The 22,649-nt window shown below is 38.6% G+C and overlaps 2 protein-coding genes across 3 annotated transcripts; one reads left to right on the top strand and one right to left on the bottom strand.

The window, feature by feature from the left end:
- Nucleotides 1-3,866: 3,866 nt before the first annotated feature.
- ppih (peptidylprolyl isomerase H (cyclophilin H)) lies at nt 3,867-22,081 on the bottom strand. 2 transcript variants are annotated; one of them, XM_054791727.1, is made up of 10 exons: nt 21,925-22,051; nt 11,127-11,225; nt 10,060-10,124; nt 8,322-8,345; nt 7,903-7,947; nt 7,679-7,721; nt 6,074-6,166; nt 4,343-4,430; nt 4,225-4,265; nt 3,867-4,096 (listed from the first exon to the last, which is right to left on the bottom strand). In XM_054791727.1, the coding sequence occupies exons 2-10, from the start codon at nt 11,205-11,207 to the stop codon at nt 4,028-4,030; spliced, it is 549 nt and encodes a 182-aa protein (XP_054647702.1). In that variant the 5' UTR covers nt 11,208-11,225; nt 21,925-22,051; the 3' UTR covers nt 3,867-4,027. The 2 variants fall into 2 exon arrangements, with proteins under 2 accessions (XP_054647702.1, XP_054647710.1); XM_054791735.1 differs by lacking the exon at nt 11,127-11,225 and having other exon boundaries at nt 21,925-22,081.
- Nucleotides 11,011-15,471, top strand: si:dkeyp-100a1.6 (probable G-protein coupled receptor 160). Its single transcript, XM_054791713.1, has 2 exons — nt 11,011-11,122; nt 12,642-15,471. Exon 2 carries the CDS (start codon nt 12,723-12,725, stop codon nt 13,731-13,733), a length of 1,011 nt encoding a protein of 336 aa, XP_054647688.1. The 5' UTR covers nt 11,011-11,122; nt 12,642-12,722; the 3' UTR covers nt 13,734-15,471.
- Nucleotides 22,082-22,649: the final 568 nt, after the last annotated feature.

The following is a 22,649-nucleotide window of genomic DNA, read 5'->3' as shown; positions in this document are numbered from 1 at the left end:
ACGTTACTGGCATGACAAGGAGATCCCACCTGAGATGTTTCCTACCCGGCACAGTGGAGGGGGTCCATCATGATCTGGGGTGCTTTTTCATTCAGTGAGTTGCAGCGGGCATCCCTCATGACTGAGGGCCCTCGTCTGTGTGGTAACAGCTGGGTTTTTCAACAGGACAACGCTGCAGTTCACAATGCTCGCTTGACCAAGGACTTCTTCAGGGAGAATAACATCACTCTTTTGGACCATCCTGCATGTTCCCCTCATTTAAATCCCATAGAGAACATTTGGGGATGGATGGCAAGGGAAGTTTATAAAAATGGCCATCAGTTCCAGACAGTTGATGCCCTTCGTGAAGCCATCTTCACCACTTGGAGCAATGTTCCCACTAGCCTCCTGGAAACACTCCCATCAAGCATGCCCAAACCCATTTTTGAAGTGATTAACAAGAACGGTGAGCTACTCATTACTGAGTCCTACTGAGAACTTTTTTTCTTCTGGTTTGGAGAGTATTTTGTTATTTGGTCAATGGTCTTAAACTTTTGATCAGCTGATAAACAGCCTATTTCAGTTTAATTGTTGTTTTCAATAAATTACCTTTTCAAAATGTTTTTTGTCTCACTCCCCCTTCTTGCTTTTGCATATTGTAGCTCTACTTAAAACCTCATTAAGATCCAAATGTGCAAAACGGAAAATTCTAGCAATTTTTCAACTGGCTTTAAGATTTTTTATCAGGAGTGTATTTCAAGAAAGACTGCATCTCATCTTCATGATATACTGTAGGTGAAAAATCAAATTATTTGCATGAACTTTGGTCTTTTTGCTTTGTTTTTTGCTGTTCAAATTTTCCAAATATTTAAATGTTCTTCTTAAATAACGTTTGTAAATTTACTTCTTGTAATATTATGACTTTATTCCCAGAATATTATAACTTTTTCTCCAAGTTTTTCCAAAGATGACAACTTTATTTTGTTTTTCTAATATTACAACTTTTAAAATAAAAAAAACTTCAGGCTACTAAAATGACATTTTCCCTCATACTATGACGCTATTCTCATAAAATTATGGATTTTTCACATTAGATTACAGCTTTTGTCTCTTATTATTTTGACGTTAGTCTTGTAAAATTACTGCAAATTTTAAAATTTTTGCTGTTGTATTTTTATCTTGTTAAATAATATTTTTGGAATGTGCAGTGGGCCACTAACACAGCATACTTTGGACACCTGTCATACAGTTTATGGTCCAGAGGATGCATACAATGCTGTCTTCCACGTGCATAAGACTATACTGTACAATGAATGGGTTAAATGCAGGAATTAACTACAGGGATTCCAAGTGGACTTCCAGTTTAGCACACAGCAGACAGACCCAGACTGGGCGTGAGAGAAGCCCACCACAGCCCCCTGTCCATTGTCATGTTAATGCTCCACTGACACTGTTTATGAGCATTGGCTGATGTGTGAAGAGCTCCTTGTTCATGTTCTTCCCACACAAAGATGGGCTTTTGCATTGACCTCAGAGAGCCTCTCCTCCATCTCCTCATGCACACACACACACACACACACAAAACATCCTTCCCTCCAGCCTCCATAAGAACAGTCTCCATGTGAAAGGATTCTTTTGTACCAGTGGATGGAGGTCCAAGGCAGAGAACAGTGAGAGTGCGGATGGGGGAGGGGGTCTGAGCTTGGATTTGTATGGATGGCTGGGATAAGAAGGGGGAGACGTAAGTTCAACAGAGGATGGCTCGCTCATTCTTTTCACTTGTATGTATTTCCTTCCGTTGAACACCCAAATCATTGGATTGGGATGATTAGCATGTCACAGTTAAACCACAATTTCTTACTGATAAATACAGGGTATTTTTGCATTATCCCTGATTTCAACATTCTCAGTGTGGGCTGGGGGTGGGGGTGGGGTCGGCTGCAGAATGGGGTTAATAAAATAAAGGGAACACGGTGTTCTTGCAGTATAAACACTACAATACACACATCTTGTGCCACTGAGGATGAAACAGTGGAGTGAAATAAAAGATGCCTGATGGACTGAACTTAGGATGCATCATTAAAATGACAGTATGTTTAAAAAATAATAGCTGTGATGATTATATTTTTGGATTTATCCAGTGCCTTTAACACCATCGAGCCTCAGCTCCTCAGGGACAAACTGACACGGATGGGAGTATAGGTTCACACTTGGTGGCATGGATCACAGACTACCCGACTGGCAGACCTCAGTACGTGCGAACGGGGAACTGCAGGTCCGACACTGCGACCAGTAGCACGAGAGCGCCGCAGGGAACTGTGGTCTCTCCTGTTCTGTTTACTGTGTACACGTCCGACTTTCAGTACAACTCGGAGCTCTGCCATATACAGAAGTATACAGACCACATGACCATCGTGGGATGTATCAGGAATGGACAGGAGGATGAGTACAGAAAACTGATCCAGGACTTGGTCAACTGGTGCGACGCAAACCACCTGCACCTCAACACCACCAACACCAGGGAAATGGTGGTGGGCTTTAGGAGAAACAGAACACACCCAGTACCTGTTGTCATTAAAGGTGACGGTGTGGAGATGGTTCACACCTACAAATACCTGGGAGTGCATCTGGATAATAAACTGGACTGGACTGCCAACATAGATCATTCCTCCCCCACGCCATGTGGCTTTTCAACACAACAGAGGGGGAGCGATAAAAACATACACAGGGCTGGACTTATTAAATTATGATGTATTATTATTTTATGTATACAAATTTGATGTGATCTGTTCCATATTTGTTTATTTATTCTTACTTGTCTTGTCTCTCATGTCTTGCCTTGGCCATTTTAATTTATTTTGTGATTAAGATCACTACGACATTATTGCAGAGCTGCTGGAAATGTGAATTCCTCTTGGAGATCAATAAAGTATCTACTGTTTATCATTCGCTTTGCAATCTGTTCAAATATTTTGATCAACACTGATACAATTTGTATGCTCCTGTTTGTATCTGAATGCATAAGTAATGTGTTTTTCTTAAAAGGTGCATGAGGAAAAATAGGTCAGCTGTTAAATACACCAAACAAGAGGGCAGTATACCACTAATTTGTCCCTTCAATCTAAATGGGTGTAATAATGAAATTAATAAAAAAATATTATATTAATTTATATATATATATATATATATATATATATATATATATATATATATATAAATAAATATGTAATTATAATTATATATTTTCAAAATTTCAATATTATAGCTTGTCAGTACAATTTATCAAGATTAGGTTTTACAATTTCTTTATGATTACAAGAAATAAAAAAGTTATATAAATCATATTTTGAAACATCTAACAGAAATGTGTTGTCCTTCCACACAAATCAATTTGGCATTTTACTAAAATGTCCTCTAGGCGGCGTCATTTCATCATTTCATGATGAGCGACTGTAATTGAAAAGTATTATGGTATGTTGGTATAGTCTCACTTTTGCTTACTAAAAAAAACAAAACAAACAAATGTATGTCCAATCATCCATTTTCCATGCCACTTATCCTAATTAGGGTCACCTATCCCAGCTGACTTCGCATGAGAGGTGGGGTACACCATGGACTGGTCCTCAGCCAATCGCAGGGCTCACATAGACAAACAACCATTCACACTCACATTCATACCTATGGACAATTTAGTCATCAATAAACCTAAGATGCATGCTTTTGGGATGTGGGAGGAAACTAGAGTACGTGGAGAAAACACACACACACAAACATGCAGATTCCAACCCAGGTCTTCCAGATCTCCTGACTGTGTGGCCAACATGCTAACCACTCGGCCATAAATGTATGTAAACCTCCCATTTAACACATACAGTCCAAAGCAAAAGTTTATAAAAATGTAAAAGAATTTATTTTCTATTAATGATGCAAAGGTGTGTGTCATTTCTGGAATTAGACATGCTAAAAACTGATGGTACTGCATGGAATAGTAGACTATCCGTCACATTACTTCATGTGCACACAACGATTAGCATGCATGCATGGTGGTTCACATCTCTCCACACTGTGCAATGAGGATAGGCAGCTTGGGCTTGTTGTTGGGTCCCGTGGGAACATTCTGTCGGGAGTTGAGTATAAATGCTTCATATTAGGCTAGAGATTACACATATTTACATGTTGTATATGCTGTTTGTTGCAAATATGATCGAACATAACATTCAATGAATTATATTAAAAACATATTACCTCAATTTTTCTCATGATCAGCAGTCCATCGACAACTTTACCTAAAACAACCATAAATAATTCACCCATGGATAGAATGTTACATTTTAGATGAGACTGTTTATAGATCTATACTCACCAAAAACAACATGTTTTCCATCTAACCAGTCACATTTTGTGCAGGTTATGAAAAATTGGCACCCATTTGTCCCTGGGCCACTGTTTGCCTAAGAAAAAAACACTTCATATTTACATGGACACAAATTACAATTAGACAAAACATTTCAGAAAAATATTATTTTAAAGCCACACAAAAGTTCAAGTATCAAGCCAAAGCCTATTAACTCTGCGTACTGTATGTGTTTTCCTTATTCTTTGTCTTTTTGGACACTTAATACTAAGGTGACACTTAATACTTAATACTAAGTGTTGTATTGTTTTCTGCAAGCGGTTAACTTGATGTTTAAGAAATGACGTGACCCTTCAACTCTGTGACAGTTATGGTAATGGTTTAATTCATCTTGAACATGCACACAAGTTACACTGGAGCATATCACATAGCACCATTCACAGTTTTGCATGTCCAAAAAGGTTTAGGAAGAAGCACAGCTTATTGAATCCTACGCCTCATCAGTTTCACATCAGCTGCAATACATTTATTCACTTTTTTGTAGCACTTAAGTTCGTGAGTGAAGTGTAGTTTTATAGTTATTACCCGATAACTCCGCACAATAGGTTAGATATGGTAATATCAGTCAACAGTAGAGCGTATGTAGGGATTTTTGGTCTAGAACAAATTTTGCTTTATTCTGTAATGAGGTGTTTCTTGCCACTTTATTGTATTGTATATTTTTAGTGTGAGATTCCCAGTTCATCTTATCATCTATTATAACCCCGAGAAATGGATTTTCGTTCACCCTGTCAATGTCTACGCCATCAATTTGTATTTGCTCATATGCTTCCTTTTTGCACTTACCAAATAGCATTACTTTAGTTTTACTTCAGGGATAGTCTGTTTTTATCAAACCATCATTTAAGTATCGTTAATTCATCTGTGATTTTTTTTTTACTAGCTCTGTTGTGCTGTCTCCAGAATGGGATTGTATTGTCTAATACTAGCTTTCCGTCTTTCGTGACTGGATGGATGGTTACTAATGTACGTTAGTGGTTCTGTAATCTCATTCATAACTGTTTTTATCGTTTCCATTTCTATTCCTTGCAATCGGTTGATGTTTTTGTTTTACATTTATTAACAATATTGATGATTTCCTTTTCTGCAACGTTAGTGAGCAACATGGAATTGGGATTCCTATCTATAATTTCATTCCTTTCCTCTACTTGTGGATAATTTGGGATCTTTGTTTCCAGTTCCAGTCCAATACTTACAAAAGTAGTTATTGAACTTTTCAACGACCTCACTCATATTGTCATTTTTGACATTTCCATCTGTGAAATAATGAGGGTAGTAATCTGCTTTCTCAACACCATTCCGTACAATACTGTTTAGGATGCCCCATGTTGCTCCAATGATGTTTTTGTTCTTGTTTAGTAATGGACTGTAATATTCTTTCCTACACACTCTCAAAATGTTTAACTTATTTTCATATATTTTATAAATATATGATGTGTTATATAATGTGTTTTTCTTCTTACAAGCATTTTGCAATCCTTTTGTCATCCACGGCTGATTTTAAGAATGTTAGAAAATGTTGAAAAATGCTTTAAAAGTTAGTACAGTTAGTCAGGGTATGATGTTGACATTGGAGTATTTCATTTTCATTTCCTTTTTGAAAAAATGATTCTAAATTCAAACACATCCTGATGATTTTTATTTATCCATTCATTATAGTGCTTTGACAAATCCACATACCATGGACAGAAGACCAGGCGCAGAATGCTTCACCCGAAAGTTTTCATCTGCAAATGGACCTCTGTAGATGCTGCAGATACCAGTACCGTCACCCTTTAGGAAACAGTGCTTACGGTCAAAATCACAAAAAAATTAATTCAAAGTATTATCAGACTGACACATGAACGCTAATGACTACCATGTTCATGTAATGCACATTAAGACTTCTGGGGAGGGAGCCGCAGCCAGAACCAAAAACAAAGAAAAACATATTTTTAAAACCTGCTAAGCCACTTTCAGTTATGTGTAACTCATTCAATACCAAAGACGTATTTATACGTTTTTGTAAACCTAAACGCCCAATCCCCAAGACGTATTTATTAGGGATGCTCCGATCAAGATCAAGTTTTTATGCTGCTGATTCTGATACCGATCATCCAGGAATGAAATCGGCGGACAGAGATACCGATGCGATCACATGGATTACTTAAACATTTTTAAATTTATGTATCATGATATTGGCTCATAATATAATGCTAATAATGCAAAGATTAATACTGCAATTGGCCAGGAGTGCCGTATAAAAGGGGGAAATTCAGGACAATTCCAAGGTCACTTGACTGCCAGGGGACCCAAAAAAATAGTTAGGTTTTTTTTTTTTTTTTAAAATCGGCATATGCCAATCTTGTGATTTTTCATGGAAATTGGCCCATACTGATCGGGGGACGGTCAATCGGAGCACCTCTAGTATTTATACATCTTCTATATTTTTTTGCGCGAGAGGCAAAGAGGTGATGACACAATTGCACAATAAATTATGTCACTCTTAGAGCAGGTTTAAGCCATAAAAATGGCCACAAGGTGCATTTGATCAGAGCTCGGCATGAATCTTTTCTATGTAAAATCCCACTTGACACCAAGGAGGAAGTGGAAGAGTAGGTAGGAGTGTAGCGTGCAGAAGGTTACACATTGAAGGGGAATTTTAACGCACGCATGGGTGCACTAGATATTTGAGCTGTCACAAAAGCAAGAAATTGGTGTCAAAGTGAAAGTTATTCTTGAAATTTATCTTTTCACAAAAAGCTGTTTTTCCTCCCTTTTCTTGTTGGGAACTGATATTTTCCTGAAACTTACCTATGTTCTACTGCTGATTACCAAAGAACGGAAAAAGGTAGAAACAAACTTTTTTCTGAGAGTCTAATATTTCCTTTGGTAGGTTCCATGTTTATATAGCCATAGTACACAATATTCTGTGTGCCTTGAAAAATCTGTCAAAATAGTCAAAAATGGTCGGTACTGGAGGGGTTGTCTTTTGAAAAATGGCTGGAATTGAATGAGTTAAAGGCAAAATTAATAGATTTTTTTTAAGTTCCTATGGTGATAGACCTGTGTAATAAATACAGCTTGGGGTGAGCACAACACTCTCCAGAAAATTGTTTTTTGGAGGGGAGGCCCCAACAGTATTTGGTACTTGGACGGGAGGCTCACTGTGCCACACTTTGAAAAACCCTGATTTAAGGGACAAAGCCAAATACTGTATGCAAGAAATACTTAACCTGGTTCATAAACCTACTATTAGAAGCAGAATACTGAAGCCATTGTACAGAGGAGCGCATGTTTACTCACATTTACAAAGTCGCCTCCTTGGATCATAAAGTCTTTTATCACCCTGCAAATGAACAATAAAACAGATACAGTATGTCTCATGGTAAGAAAGTACAATCTGGCTACTTAGTTGACCCACTTTCAAAGGCCGCTACCAGAGGACGTACCAGAGGACACAATGAAATAAAAATGACTACAATGTACTGAACCAGTAATAAATATCCTGTAACATTTATTATACATACCTATGGAATGTGCAGCCCTTGTAACCAATAGGGACGCCATCCTTCCTGCACAACATTTTTATATACTTCAGAACATTTTTTAACAACTGAAGATGAACTTTTATGTTACATATAGCATAATAGATATCATGACGTTCCTCTTCAGAATGCAAACTTGCTAAACCTGGATCAAAAGCGCCTCTGCTGGCTATAATAAGCAAAGCACTTCATTTCGTCTCATTGCTTCAATGTGGGATTAATGAACCAATTCCGCCCAATCATCAGTTCAATTAGTTGTCTAATTAATGATTATGTCCACCCTGAAGGTCTCAGAGCAACCAGTCTGGAATACATTACATTAATTGCGTTTTAAGCATTATTCTTTTCACTATAAAAAAAACGTGGAAGGAAGATGATGCGTTTGATAGAGTCTGCCTTACCGGAACTCTCCAGTGCAGAACTGCCTGAAAGAGATAATTAAACTGTAAGTAACTCTGCAACAGGTTCATCCATTCAAACATAGGCAAAGGGGTTAAAAAAATCTCTCTCCACATGAAAACACATTTACAGGCCGTCATGTCCATGCCAAAGTGTGCTGTAATCACATTTTTAGCACCTGAAGAAAGTCATTTCTAAAAAAGACACAAGTAGGGATGAGCAAGTACACCACTATCTGTATCTGTTCACCCATCTAAATTATCTGTGCTCGGAATGGGAGGGGTATAAACCAGAAGAGGGTGTGGTTTAACCAGAAACGGGCAGGGCTTAAATCAGTACATTATTTTCAGTCTGAAATTGAAACAGATTGATTAGAAGTTGCTATATTTATTGTTTATTATTCAGCTATATGTGTACTGTATATGTGTGTAAGTGATCTGTAAGACTTTTAGTAGGGCTGTAAAAAATAGTGCTTTAATGACGGTAATTTATTTCATTATTTACATTACATTTTTTGGCGTATTTAATGCATACACGTCATGGCAAGGCACTGCTCTCTGTTATGATGACAGACAGCAGCACAGTGTAACTCCCCACAGAGTCTGTTGCTCCTTTATAACTTTATTCTGATCTGAACACATCAACAGCAGTGCAATTCAAACACTATATATGTATTTCCAACTCTAAACAAACTAAATATACATTGAGTCCATTTGTCATTGCAACGACACTTCCTCGTTGTCACAAGACAGAACGCGAGATGCATTCACGAACACTCCGAACATCACATCAACGTCCTTATTGTGCATGTATGTGTGGTCTAAATCAGGTCAACAAAAGGTGCCCACGGGTACCAGGTGGCCCCTACGGATCACATGTGTCGCTTGCCAGCCTGTTCTAAAGATAGCTCAAATAGTACCACTTACCTGCAAGCTGCATTTAATTTTTTTGGTTGCTATTCTTGTTCAAATCACACTTACATGTAAACTGGAAAGGACAATATATTTAATTCCCTTTAAAAACATATTATAAAAAACACTGTTTTAGTAGTGCTCATTCTCTTTTGTTCCTTTAAGTTAACATGTGATTAAACGTAGCTCCCAATTACGACACAAGTTGGGCACACAAATGCACCAGGGCAGCCGCGGAGCTTTGAGAGTTGTAACACGGAACTTGTTTTTGATGTTCAATAACGTGTGTGCCTATAAACGTGAGTAACCTGTTTTTTTCTCATTCATTAAATGCTAGACGCCTTTCGCACCATGATATTATATGCGTTGTGAGCCTTAAGCACCCAGCCGCCAAGCTGGTCACTAACTGCTGAGCTAAGTTACTCGTCAGCATTGCCACCAATTCATTATATTGTTAGCATGCTATTTCCATGTGTTGAGCTCATAGCTGAGAAATTTAGCGTGAGAGGCAGGGAGGACTTTCAATATTAATTTGTTGTACTCAGAATGCAATTTGACTCTTGAATATGCTTGTATGCTTCATTGCTGTCCATTTTGTTGCATTTTACTGTTTTCGGTTTCGAGTTCAGTCTGTACAGTACAGATAAATAAATAGATATGATCAGTTTCTCAATAGTATTTTCAAATCGGGGGAGGGGGAAAATATTTCTGTACCCCAGTGTGAGCATGACAGAAAATAATTAACAACCACTGGCATATATACATAATCATGTGGACATTTTGTATGAAACAACAAAAAAAACTATCAGCAAACAACACCACAACATACCTGAAATTCTCTGCCGTTTTTGGGACAACGTCAGCAAACAGTTCAATCTTCATCCGCCCCACATCCTAAAACAAGGCGGAAAAACGGTTGATGAGATATTCACAACAGTTTGACCATAAGTTACGCACTTGGCATGCAATCGGTGACCAAAAATTGTGCGCATTGGTACAAAACGCCACGCTCCCTCATGACTTATTCACACCTAAGTTCACGTGATGGCGACAGGTCAGTGATGTCATTATTGTCATAAAGCAGTGGTTTGCTTGTCTACACGGAAGCCATATGCTCAGGATCTTTAAAATAATTTTGAATGATTGATTTACTGCTCCCAACCTCAGCAGCAATGGAACGCTGCGAGAGGCCTTGCTTATGCAGCTCGACAATCCGACCACGTTCAAAAAGAGAAAGCTTCTTAGCTTTAGCCATCAGGAGGGCATGACAGTGTGAATGCCTGAGAGAAAATTAACATTTTGAGCAGATTTTGGCTTTTATAGGCTGTGGTCTTAAACTTTTGATCAGCTGATAAGCAACCCATTTCAGTTTTTTTTTGTCTCACTCCCCCTTCTTGCTTTTGCATATTGTAGCTCTACTTAAAACCTCATTAAGATCCAAATGTGCAAAATGCAAATTTTAGCAATTTTTCAACTGGTCTTAAGATTTTTGATCAAGTCTGTATACGTTATATCAGGGATGCCATTACATTAAGGCATCGTTATACAGGCTTTTCAAACTCATTACTTCAAATGTAGTGGGTATGTCGGTAATACAGATGTGTATATCTGTGAAAATACTGTACAAAACTACAAACCTAGAGTTTCTACAATAAACAAGCTTTGACAACTTTTGTGTTACCTGTGACAACATATGTAACTAAACATGATAGGTGCATCTCCGTCAAGACAAAAGAAGGCGGGTCCAATGTGGTGTTTGCTTTCATTTTAAAAGGGTCTAATGCTCACAACCGTCACACAACTCACAGGACAAGCACTGATGCACAGCTTCTGAAGACCTGAGGAACAACAAGGCACTTGCATATCAACAGAAACGCACACGACTGGAAGAGGTACCTGTTTTATAGAACGCTGTTGGAATTTCTGACTTGCTGCTTTGCATCTTCTCAGGTGGCTATACTCGCTTTGCCAGTTCATGATGAGTGAAACTCATTTCTGGAAAATCAGGTTGTGTGTATATGCTATTAAGTGAGAGGTTTTTAAGGTGATAGTAGATGTAACACGTATGAAAGCTGACAAAGCAATAAAAACAATAATACTGTTCAATGCTAAGCCACATTTCCCCAACGAGGTGCAGTTTAGTTCGCCACAGTATGGTCCGGAAACCGATCAGACTTGCATTTCCACCACAGGGTGTGTAGGCGGAATGGCAAAAGCTGCATGAGCTATGTTTAGTAGTGTAGTTATTATGTTATGTTGTAGTTATTATTATTATATATGACAATAAAACTCTCTTGAATCTTGAATTTCAGTATATCGATTGATGATACAGTTTTAATTGCTTTTTATGGCTGTCAATACGAATTTTTAAAATCCAATTAATTAGTTTTCAAGTTGATTAATCATGGTATGTTTGAAAGGCCTCATGTTTGAAATATAGTATGCCATTTTTTCCTTTTTTTCCCCCATTTTGCCCACAATAATTTACTATTCACTTCTTGTGTGAGAAGAACTAACACACACTATGTGTTTCTGTTGCACAACTTTGACACACAACTAGTGCCATAAGTATTAGAATAAGAGAGCCAGATTGTGAAGTGACACTTTCAAAAAGTCAGTTGTGATGATGATCATAGCTCGCCCGTGGGACAAAAACCAAGATAGATGCCGCCAGCAAGGCATGTAAACAAAAATGCCAGAAAGTGGAAGGAGATTGAAACGTGAGTGATCACACACACTGGCATAGATAGGCTTACCATGTGAGACGTTGTCAATTGACTACACATTTTAAGTGCTATTGCTCATTATCCCGATAAAAAGAAACAAAGTGAAAGTCAACACATGACGTGTCGCGTCTCTGGTCACATATGCAGCAAGGCAGACAGGCAATTCCAGTACATGCTTATCAAAATAAAGCACAGTGAAACATTTTTATGATATTTTAAATAGTTTACAAACTAATTGTGGTCAATGTGTGTGTAAATAATAAGCTATATATGTATCTAAATAGCATATATCAATTCATACAATATATTAGTTACAAATGTTTTCAAGTAAAAAAAAAAACAAGGTTATTTTTAAAGGTGAGGCGGCTTTTATTTTGTAGTGGCGCGCCGCCATGATCAATTACATGTAGCGGAAACCCAGTAGACAGCAATAAATATACTTGCTGTAATGTGAGGGGTGTATTCACTTTTGAGACATACCATATTCTGTAGTACTTTAGTTAATCTAACATTCATGGTTTTGGACTGTTGGAGAAAGCTTTGAGTACCAGGAGAGACTCCACACAGAAATGAGCCAAACACATTTGCAGTGTAATGATGCAACCAACTAAACCGTGTGCTTCATGATTGAAAGTTCCACTATGTCACACCATGTCCAAACTAATACTATGCTGCTTTTCCACAGCAATACCTGGAACTGCTTGAACTGACGTCACAGATTTTGCTGGACACACTGCTTGGGGGCTTCCAAAAGGAGCTGTCCACAATGCTGGCTGTCCTAGAGCAATGGGAGGATGACACCGGCTGCCATAGAGACAACATGGGGCTTTACATATTACTTGTGCTCTCCAAGTTTGGATTGGATGTCTATGCATTGTGGTTGTATAACCGCACTCGACTGCACACCTCCTTGCTGGGCATGTTCAGCCTGACCATCGTCCTTGCTGATCTGGTGATGGCTTTTTTTATGGTCACCATGTGGTTACTTGGACCTGAAAGGATCTCCGCTTGCTTCTTGATGGCTTTTGCATCGGCCACATATGGAACACTGCCGCTGCCTATGGTGTGCCTGTGTTTGTTAGACTATTGCTTAGAAGATACCTGGAGAACCTCCTACAAGGCTCTCAAGAACATCACAGTGACACTTCTAGTGTGGACATTTGCAGGTGTATACTCCTACATTTCTGTGAATATGGAGCTCATGGAGCTGACGTACGCGGCTGGCAAAAAGGCTCTGGTCTGTGAGATTCAGGACACAACAATGATCACCTACTTCCTTTTGGGTCTCCTTGGCATAATGATTTGTTCAATGCTGCCCTTCTGCTCTCGGATTCTGCTGTGGATGTGTGAAGCCAGGAGGTTGTACAAAGCAAGGGAGAATCAAGAGAATCAGTGGAGCGACCTGCACACATCAATCAAACCCTCCCAGTTGACAATGTCAGAGGAGATTTATTATCTAGGAAAGACTACCGCACCACGACCTCCACTGTGGTTCAGTCTAATGTTGGGCTTTGGTGTATACTGGATGCCTTATCTTGTTATCACTGCAGCCTGCCTAGTTCTTGGCTTCTGGGTACCCGCCTACATCGCAGTGAACCTACTGTGGTTGGAGTGCACCGATAGTGTCATGGTGGCTGTGATGTTCTGGGCAAAGAGCCCCACACAAGGGCCTTACGCAAGAGTATCACAAAATGTGTGCTCATGGGAAGTGTACTGGCATTTGAGCAACGGCGCACACAACAGTGATACAATGATATATACACTCTCACATGTTTAAGACAGTGGAACCTGCTTATGTCAACGCTCCTCAGACTGGTTGACGTCAACATACACCATAAACCGCCGACATAACCAAAACTGAAACTAACCATCGCTTGCGCATTTACTTGTGACTCACTAGAAATGATAATAAAGGATTTTTTTTTAACCTATGTCAGTTTGTTGACAGTTTCCTTCAATTTGTGCATATTTTTATTAGAGGTGGGAATCTCTAGCCACCTCACGATTCGATGCAATTACAATTCAGAGGCCTGCGATGCGATGATAAAACGATTATCGGTGTATCGTTTTTTGTGATCAATAGTTTGTCAATTTTTTTATGTGTAATTTTTTCTCTATATAATTTATTTTTACTCACTGTGTACTACTAAAACAAAGCATATTTGTAATGATCCACAAATAAAATAAAACATTAATTTACTTACATTATCTTAATAACTGGAAGGTTACATCTACCAACATATATCCCATTGTACAGAACCAGCAGGAGAGTAAATTTCAGTGTATATAAAAATAACTAACTTCAGTATATTCTGAATAACCAACATAAAAAAAAATCTGCCATTATTCATAAATAAATATTAGACTTCTGAATTCAAACAAAAATCCTGAGCAAAGAATATCTGACAAAAAATAATATTTTTGCTGTATAGCAAAGTCAAAAACAACTTTCATGCAAAATATAGATTACTGTACCAGCAGCTCTCATACAAGAATAATGCTTGCAGACTTCAGTATATTATGAATAACGAAAAAAACTAGACTGCCCTTGTTCACAAATAATACAAGAAATACAAATGCATAGGCCACAAGAAATCAACATGCTTCTACAACATTATTAAACAGCTCAGCCATATTCGTACCCGTATGGCTCTCATTCATTCCTCTTGTTTGGAGCACATGAGACGCTAGCTTCCAGTCATCAGTAATGAAATGCGCCAAACCAGCCGTGTGGAAGTACTTCTGCATTGTAAATTATAATAGTCCTACAGCCGCTTGTAATGTCTACAAAATTACAATTTCAAAGTATTAGCAATACCACAATGTTAATATTTCATTTGAGGACCAAACATAAAACAGGTACAAGTACAAGTACAAACAGGTTTGTAAGGCCACCGATGAAAAGGCTGCTACGCCAAAGCAACAAACTCTGGACAGATATCCAAAGGAGAGCGAACAGGCAAAGCGGATCACTTAAAAGGTAGGCAAAATTATTGCTTCAGAAAACCAGCCTATCTTTGTTGTGGATTGTGGAGTTTTGCCGTCTTTTTCCTTATCCACTATGGGTGTAACGGTTCATCCACTACATCGACACATCAATTTATATTCCTATGATCCAATTACATCGAAGTTTCCATTCTAGATGACATATATAGATTTAACATCGTTTAAAAGGTAATAAATGGACTGAATCGATACTCAGAAATAAAGCATTGAAATTAAGCAAGGCAGGCTTTATTTGGATGTGGGTTTTTTAGCACTTTTAATGGTAAACACATTAAACGTTACTTGTGTAACAGTTTGACCTGTCATGCCTGTTGAATAGGGCAGATGACGTCATGTAAAGGCGACTATTGTGGTTACTAAGGGTTACAGTGTGGTTGGTACATGTGCAGTGGAATAAACTGAGTCGATACGTCCTCTCCGAAGTGCACAAGTTTGTGAGTTTTTGTCCTATAAAGAGTGACTCTAGATGCCCTACACGCTACACTCGATTCAGCCTGCCTGTGATGTCATCGCCACGCTTTATACTGGATTTATACTTATATACTTTTATTTATATAGTTTTGAACCACATCGAGTCACATCGAAAGTTACGTCAAAATTTAAGCCTTTCAAACTCATGGATTGGAGCTTCAGGACAAGATACAAGGTATATAGGATATAAATTCACTTTAATATCTATCTGCAGATGAAATTTAGTTAAAATCTGGTGCGAAATATGTTAATTTTGCCCCGGAATTACTGTGTACATGCAGTTTGTAGTGTTGCGTGTGTAATGAGGCCTACATGAAATGACACTTGATTTTGTTCCCTGGACTTTTTGATTATCAAAAATTGTAAATGGCTACTCAGTTGACTTTTAAAACAAACGTCACAGCCAGTTATTATATACTGTATTTTGTAGTATGGTTGTACTTGGTCCGTGGGTCGATCACAGTTTATGTCCTGACTCAATGCTAAAGCAACGAGAACCAAAGGCACTATTTCCTGGTATGAAATTTGCTCTTACTGTACTTCTTTAATACTTGGGGTAGAGAAGTGAATGAGGTACCAAATTCAAGTTCAAGTCATGTTTTATCAAATAAGAATTAATCACCAACTTGATTTAATTCAACGTGTTAATCACTCGTTGTTAATTCAACCTGAAGTGTTGGTTGTACTTTATTCATATAAAATGTGAATCATTTGCCATTAATTATTGTTTGTTTGTTTATATCCATAATTAATTTCTACCTGATTCCATTACAAAAAACAAGGGGAATCTAGGAATCTTCACCTGCACTGTCCAGTATCCAGGTATTTATTTCATAGTCACACTGGTTGAATTTTTGGCTAAAAAGTTATTGAATCGATGTAAAGTTACTGAATCGTTATTAAAATAATCGTTACACACCTATTACCCACCAATAACATTCACAGTATGGACATAGGTTAAAACAGTCCCGCTTGTGTACAAGTATTTTCACGGTCTTGCGCAAAAGTACATCTCTGACATGTTAGAGCCACATGAACCATCTCGGGCTTTGAAAAGCTCAAGGAGTGGTCTCCTGCAGGTGCCTAGAGTCAGGACTAAACACGGTGAGGCTGCATTTCAGTTTTATACTGATAAAATATGGAACAGTCTTCCAGATGTGCGACAATTCTCAATTTTGTCAATGTTCATATCCAGGCTGAAAACACTATTTTATGTAATGATTTTAGAATGATTTTGTGTTTTATGGAATGATTTTATGACATGATTTTTCCCTTCTTTTCCGTAAAGCACTTTGAATTACCTTGTATACAAAATGTGCTTTATAGAAACTTGCATTCACGAACACCATAATTCAGAACATCAATGTTACAACATCAACACACCGTTGCAGTACGTTGTAGCCTAACCGTCATGTTTACCCAAATCTATTACAGAAAAAAAAGTGATGGTCTCGTCATTTCCAGGCTGTCTAATCACGCCTTCTGCACTTTAAATTCAGCGCTCACTTACATGGTGCCCAGGAACCATCGTGAACGTTTTTTTAAACCCTTGCACATGCCCGTCGATCGTTGCTCTAAATGAAAACCCTAAGTCATTAACATCATGTTCTGTTGTTAAATGAGGTTTAAAAACATGAGAAAATGTTGCACATTTCCTATGACACAAACCAAAACCTCTGTTGCTATAAAAGCAAAAGGTGTCCGAAGTGCAGTCCAGGTGTCATTTGCAACACGTGGCTTGCTTTTTCTTGGCCAACTGCACATTGTAGAAGTAAACAAAAACAGCAAAAATGGAAAAATAGAGCAAAATAGGCAGGCTAAAAATAATATTAAAAATTGGGATGATAATAGAGATCGGACGATATGAAAAAATATCTTTTCTTGCCGTACCGCCCAGCCCTACCAACAGCTGTTAAGTTTCACCACGGATAAATGCTTAATTTGCACTGAACAGGAAGCCACTGTATGCACGTATCCCCGTAGTATTAGGAGTTGCCCGGTGTTGGTCTGCTTTATTTGCTGGTGGTAAGATTGCTGTATAGTATTAATCTCTTTCATCTTTTTTATTTGCCACCATGACAATGGTTAGTGTTCTTTGTAGTTTTCCCCTGTTCATTTCCATCATGTGAAGTGGTTCCTGACTATTCCCTGGCCAAATAAAGAGTTACATCCTTCCAAGCAGCTGAAGCACCTTCGACCCTTCTCTTCACCGACTCGTGAGCGCCACAGTATAACCAAATGCTGCACCCACAGCAACCAAATCCAAATGATTTAAACTAAAATATTCCACAGAAACAGCAAACTGCTTGAGAAGATCAAGGCTTCGCTGGATAAAGGAAATGTTGTAGGAGCACTGTTCTTAGATCTAAAAAAAAGGCTTTGACATTGTTAATAAATCCTTTCAAAATGTCACCTGCAGCTCTGAAGTGGTTCAAGTCATACGTGAAGGGGTAAACAGCACTGCGTCAGGGTCAGTGGGGTGAAGTCGCATATGAATTCAAACAGCATGGGAACACCACAAGGGTCTGTTCTTAGTCCTTTGCTGTTCACAATCTATATTAACGAGCTATCAAGCTGTTGCCCAGACGTCAACTGCCAGATGTACCCTGATGACACAGTCATCCATGTGTCCATGTCTAAAACATCCAGCCTGGCAGGTGACTATCTGACGCAGGCTTTATTGAACATCTCTGAATGGCTCGTGTTATCCCATCTAACTCTTAATGTTAAAAAAAACTGTATCCATGCGCTTCTCCATACGTGATAGGCCCGCACATTAAGTACTTATGTAACAGATGCCAGCCTGTGAGGCTGTGCAAGTGTACGTTGGTAAACCTCAATCCCTCTGCCTTAAGAGCTGTGCTGAACACGCGGTTGACAGTCTGGGCTTTTAGCCGTGTGGTCAGCGTTCTCGCCTCCCATTACGAAGGTCCTGTGTTCAAGCCCCGGTGCGGGCAGTGCGAAACAGTGCGGGTTACACTTAGTCAGTACTTTGGTCAGAATTAAGAAGTCAATCATCAATTAAAAGAATGAAGTCATGTACTTAGGCATCATCCTGGACAAAAACTTTCCGGGAGGCATCCAGACTAGATGCTCAAGCCACCTCAACTGGCTCCTTTCTATGTGAAGAAGCAGCGGCTCTACTCTGAGCCCCTCTCGGATGACCGAGCTCCTCACCCTCTCTCTTAGGGTTAGTCCAGCCACCCTTACTTGCTGTCATGCGATGTCACACTTATGGTGCTCATTTCAGGAGAATGACCCTCAGATCAAATCTTGACTGCTTTCGTTTTATTAGAAGAAATCTGTCACAGGAAGCTGCACATGCATGTAATGATTTTTTTCTCAACTGTCCTCTTGCATTACATCATGGTCACAAGCTTCTTCAACTACATGAAAATCTATAATCTCCGTATACGATAAAGCAATAAAATTTAAGGACCAAAACCCAATTAGACGGCACCACTGCCACATTTTAACAAAACACACCCATCTCACCTTTGAAAATGTAATGAATTTTAGTACACTTAAATAGTTTTTTAAATGTCTAAATAATCATGTGTCACTATTGTTCTCTGAATTGGCCACCAGGTGTCAGAGATCTCGCAGAGTGACCAAACGAGCCTCCACCAGTGGCGACCCAAGATACAAGAATGAATTCTGTCAGTCTGCTCTTTCTGTTAATGGAGCAATACTTCAGAACTCTCAACCAGCTCTTCTAAAATTAGAGAACAACAGTACAGTAATCCCTCATTTATCATGGTTAATTGGTTCCACACCCGACCGTGATAAGCAAATTTCCGTAGGATTTCAGTAGGATTCCTTTATTTACAAATGAAATATTTCCATAGTAAGAGCACAGAAAATCTGTTTACGACCTTCTAAATAAGTTTTTTTTAACATTATTAGAGCCCTCTAAACATGAAATAACACCCCAATAGTCAGGTTTACACTTGTATTACCTACTATAGTAGACATAACCACAGCAAATAAGACATACATAAATAAGTAGGGGGGGTGACAAAATTGCTATATATCAAACAATCGCGATATTTTTATGCTCTCACCACGTATAGTTTTTTTCATTATTATTAAAATACAGCTGTTATAAACGTCTTCCACTGATCTACCTCAGTGAGTTAGTATTTTACATGTCATTAGGCCTCTCCTAATAATCGATATATCGATTAATCGACGAGCTATTTAAAAAAGTAACGGATGAAACGGCCATATTAAAAAGATGGATTGATAAAAACATATTATCCATGAATTTACTGTAAGTAAAACTAAAATAATGCTATTTGGGAATAGCAGAAAGGATACGTACGACTAAATACAAGTAGATTGACAGAGTGAACGAAAATTTATTTCCGGGGATCATAATAGATGAAAAAATTTGCTGGAAGTCTCACATCAAAAATATACAACATAAGGTGGCGAGAAATACTTCATTTTTGAATAAAGCAAAATTTGTTCTTGATCAGAAATTACTACATACTCTTTACTGTTCTTTGGTATTATCATATCTAACTTATTGTGTGGAGATATGGGGTAATAATTTTAAAAGCAATCTTCACTCACTAAATGTACTGCAAAAAAGATCAGTGAGGATAATCCATAATGCCGCGCATAGAGAACATACAAATCCCTTATTTTTTTTAAATCACAAATATTAAAATTTGCTGATTTAGTACATTTTCAAACCGCTAAAATAATGCATAAAGCTAACAATAACCTGCTGCCCAAAAATGTCATACAATATTTCTCTACAAGAGAGGAGAAATATGATCTTAGGGTAAAACTGAACTTGAAACACTTACTGTATATGCGAGAACAACGCTAAAAACCCACAACATTTCAGTATGTGGAATTAAATTATGTAACCAACTAAGTAAGGAACTCAAACAATGCACCAAGATAAGCGAATTCAAAAAACAATATAAGCAGTTGATGATTGCTAAATACAAGGAAGAAGAGTCTTGAAATTGTTTTGTTGTGTTTGTCTCTATTTATTATTATACTGATTATTATATTTACTGTGGAAATCTTAATAATTACATCATCATATTGTTACATTACCTTATAATTCGCCTATGTATTAAAAACATCACATATGGATAGGCCACATGGTGGTCTAGTGGTTAGCATGATGGCCAACACAGTAACAGGAAGACCTGGGTTCGATTCTCCCCTGGGCATTTCTGTGTGGAGTTTGCATGTTCTCCCCGTGTGTGCGTGGGTTTTCTCCGGTTTCCTCCCACATTCCAAAAACGTGCATGTTAGGTTAATTGGCGACTCTAAATTGTCCATAGGTATGAATGTGAGTGTGAATGGTTGTTTGTCTATATGTGCCCTGCGATTGGCTGGCGACCAGTCCAGGGTGTACCAGTCAGCTGGGATAGGCTCCAGCATACCCCCGTGACCTTAAAGAGGATGAGGAGGCATAGAAAATGGATGGATGGACATATGGGAGGAAGTGAATAAGTGAAGGAAGTGAATAAAAGTACTGTAAAGGATGTGGAACCGATGGGGGGGAGGGTTAAATAAGCTTTGCTTCTTCCTACTCCTTTTGGAACTTGTGGAACTGTGAATTGAATTATGTGATGTATTCCATTGTAACTTGTATGCATGTTCAAATAAAAATTAAACCATTACCATTATCATTATCATACCCAGATTTATGATCTCCTGTGGACATGATCTCACCAGAGACCCCAGCAGCCCACCCAAAAATGATTTCACTCATTTATGTATTCAAAGCTCCAGAATATACACTAGGGTGATATTGTTTACTATAGCGGTGTTAATAAGTATGGAATCGAATTTCCACACGTATTCCCTTTTAATTTTGGCACTCCTGTGATTCCATAAATAAAGACTCGTGTTTGTATGTACATCAATGGGGCGAGCTGGCACAGTACAAGCGCGCTGATTGTAGTGGGATGGTCTGGACCAAAAAGTCCTGGGCCAAATTTTTGTCCCAGTTCATCCCTGAAGCCTGCTCGGATGAGAGGTGAGACGTTTTCTAAAACAACCTGAACAGTCCAGTTGCCATCGTATTGATGCCGTGAGAATACGACCTGGATGAATGAGACTATTCACAGGCAGGCTATACTTCTTCCATTAAAATTCTACCTTTTTAAAAGGAACCTGGTGATTTTTCCACATTATTACTAACACACTAATACGATTTTTAAAACATAATATTGTATACAAGAAAAAGGTTACGTCACTTTTACGTCCTGATAAGGTGCTAACCACCCTATTTAGACAACGTACAACACGCAAGCAATAACTAATTTAATTTTTTTTTTTTTACATCTTATGTACGGTTAAAAAATCGTGCAACTCCTTCTTATAGCCCAAGATGAACTCATTGAGTAGTGAAGTATAGCTAGCTTTCAGTCAGCAGCACTGTGCCTCATGGTGTCTTCATCTTACTGGTAATGCTAACAGACGTTAGCATTAGCAGTTTGAGTCTTTCTGCTACTCACCTGTCCTCCAATTGTAATGTCGAAAAAAACAATGGGATTGTTGGGGTTTGTCGCGTTGACGGACATTGCTGCACTCTTCCCGCGTTGTAAGAGAAAATAAATAAAACGTACACTTCCACAAATTTAAACATCCGGGATCAACGGAAGCCCAAGACAGTCAAACTACGGCAAAGAGTGAAGGACATGAGCAGGGGTCACCAACGTTTTTCCTTGTGAGAGCTACTTTTACAAAATGAAAATGGCCAAGAGCTACTCATTTCGTAACATTTGTTTTCAGAGCTTATTTTAAACCCAAACAAAGCGAATACGCTTGTTTTACCAGAACATTAACAAAATGCTGGTGTCCACAACTCATATTTTTCATTTCAGAATGCATTTCCTTCTACTGTTCTATCATTAACTGAAAACCTGAATGAAAAGCAGGCTTGTGGGCACCTCATGTGGTCGTGGGGGGCTACCTGGTGCCCGCGGGCACCACATTGGTGACCCCTGCTCTAGAGGCACATAACCGTATGGGTTCGTTTTATGAAACGTGACTCACTTAAAACCACTTCTATTTGTACATGTAACCCGCCCTGTTTCGCACTGCCCGCACCGGGGCTTGAAGACAGGACCTTCGTAATGGGAGGCGAGGGCGTTGATCACGGGACTAAAAGCCCGGACTGTCGGTCGCGTCTTCAGCTCAACTGTTAAGGCAGAGGGAGTGAGGTTTACCAACGTACACT

Source organism: Dunckerocampus dactyliophorus, chromosome 1 (assembly GCF_027744805.1).
Source record: "Dunckerocampus dactyliophorus isolate RoL2022-P2 chromosome 1, RoL_Ddac_1.1, whole genome shotgun sequence".
Taxonomy (NCBI): Eukaryota; Metazoa; Chordata; class Actinopteri; order Syngnathiformes; family Syngnathidae; genus Dunckerocampus; species Dunckerocampus dactyliophorus.
This window is presented reverse-complemented; position numbering and strand designations above follow the sequence as displayed.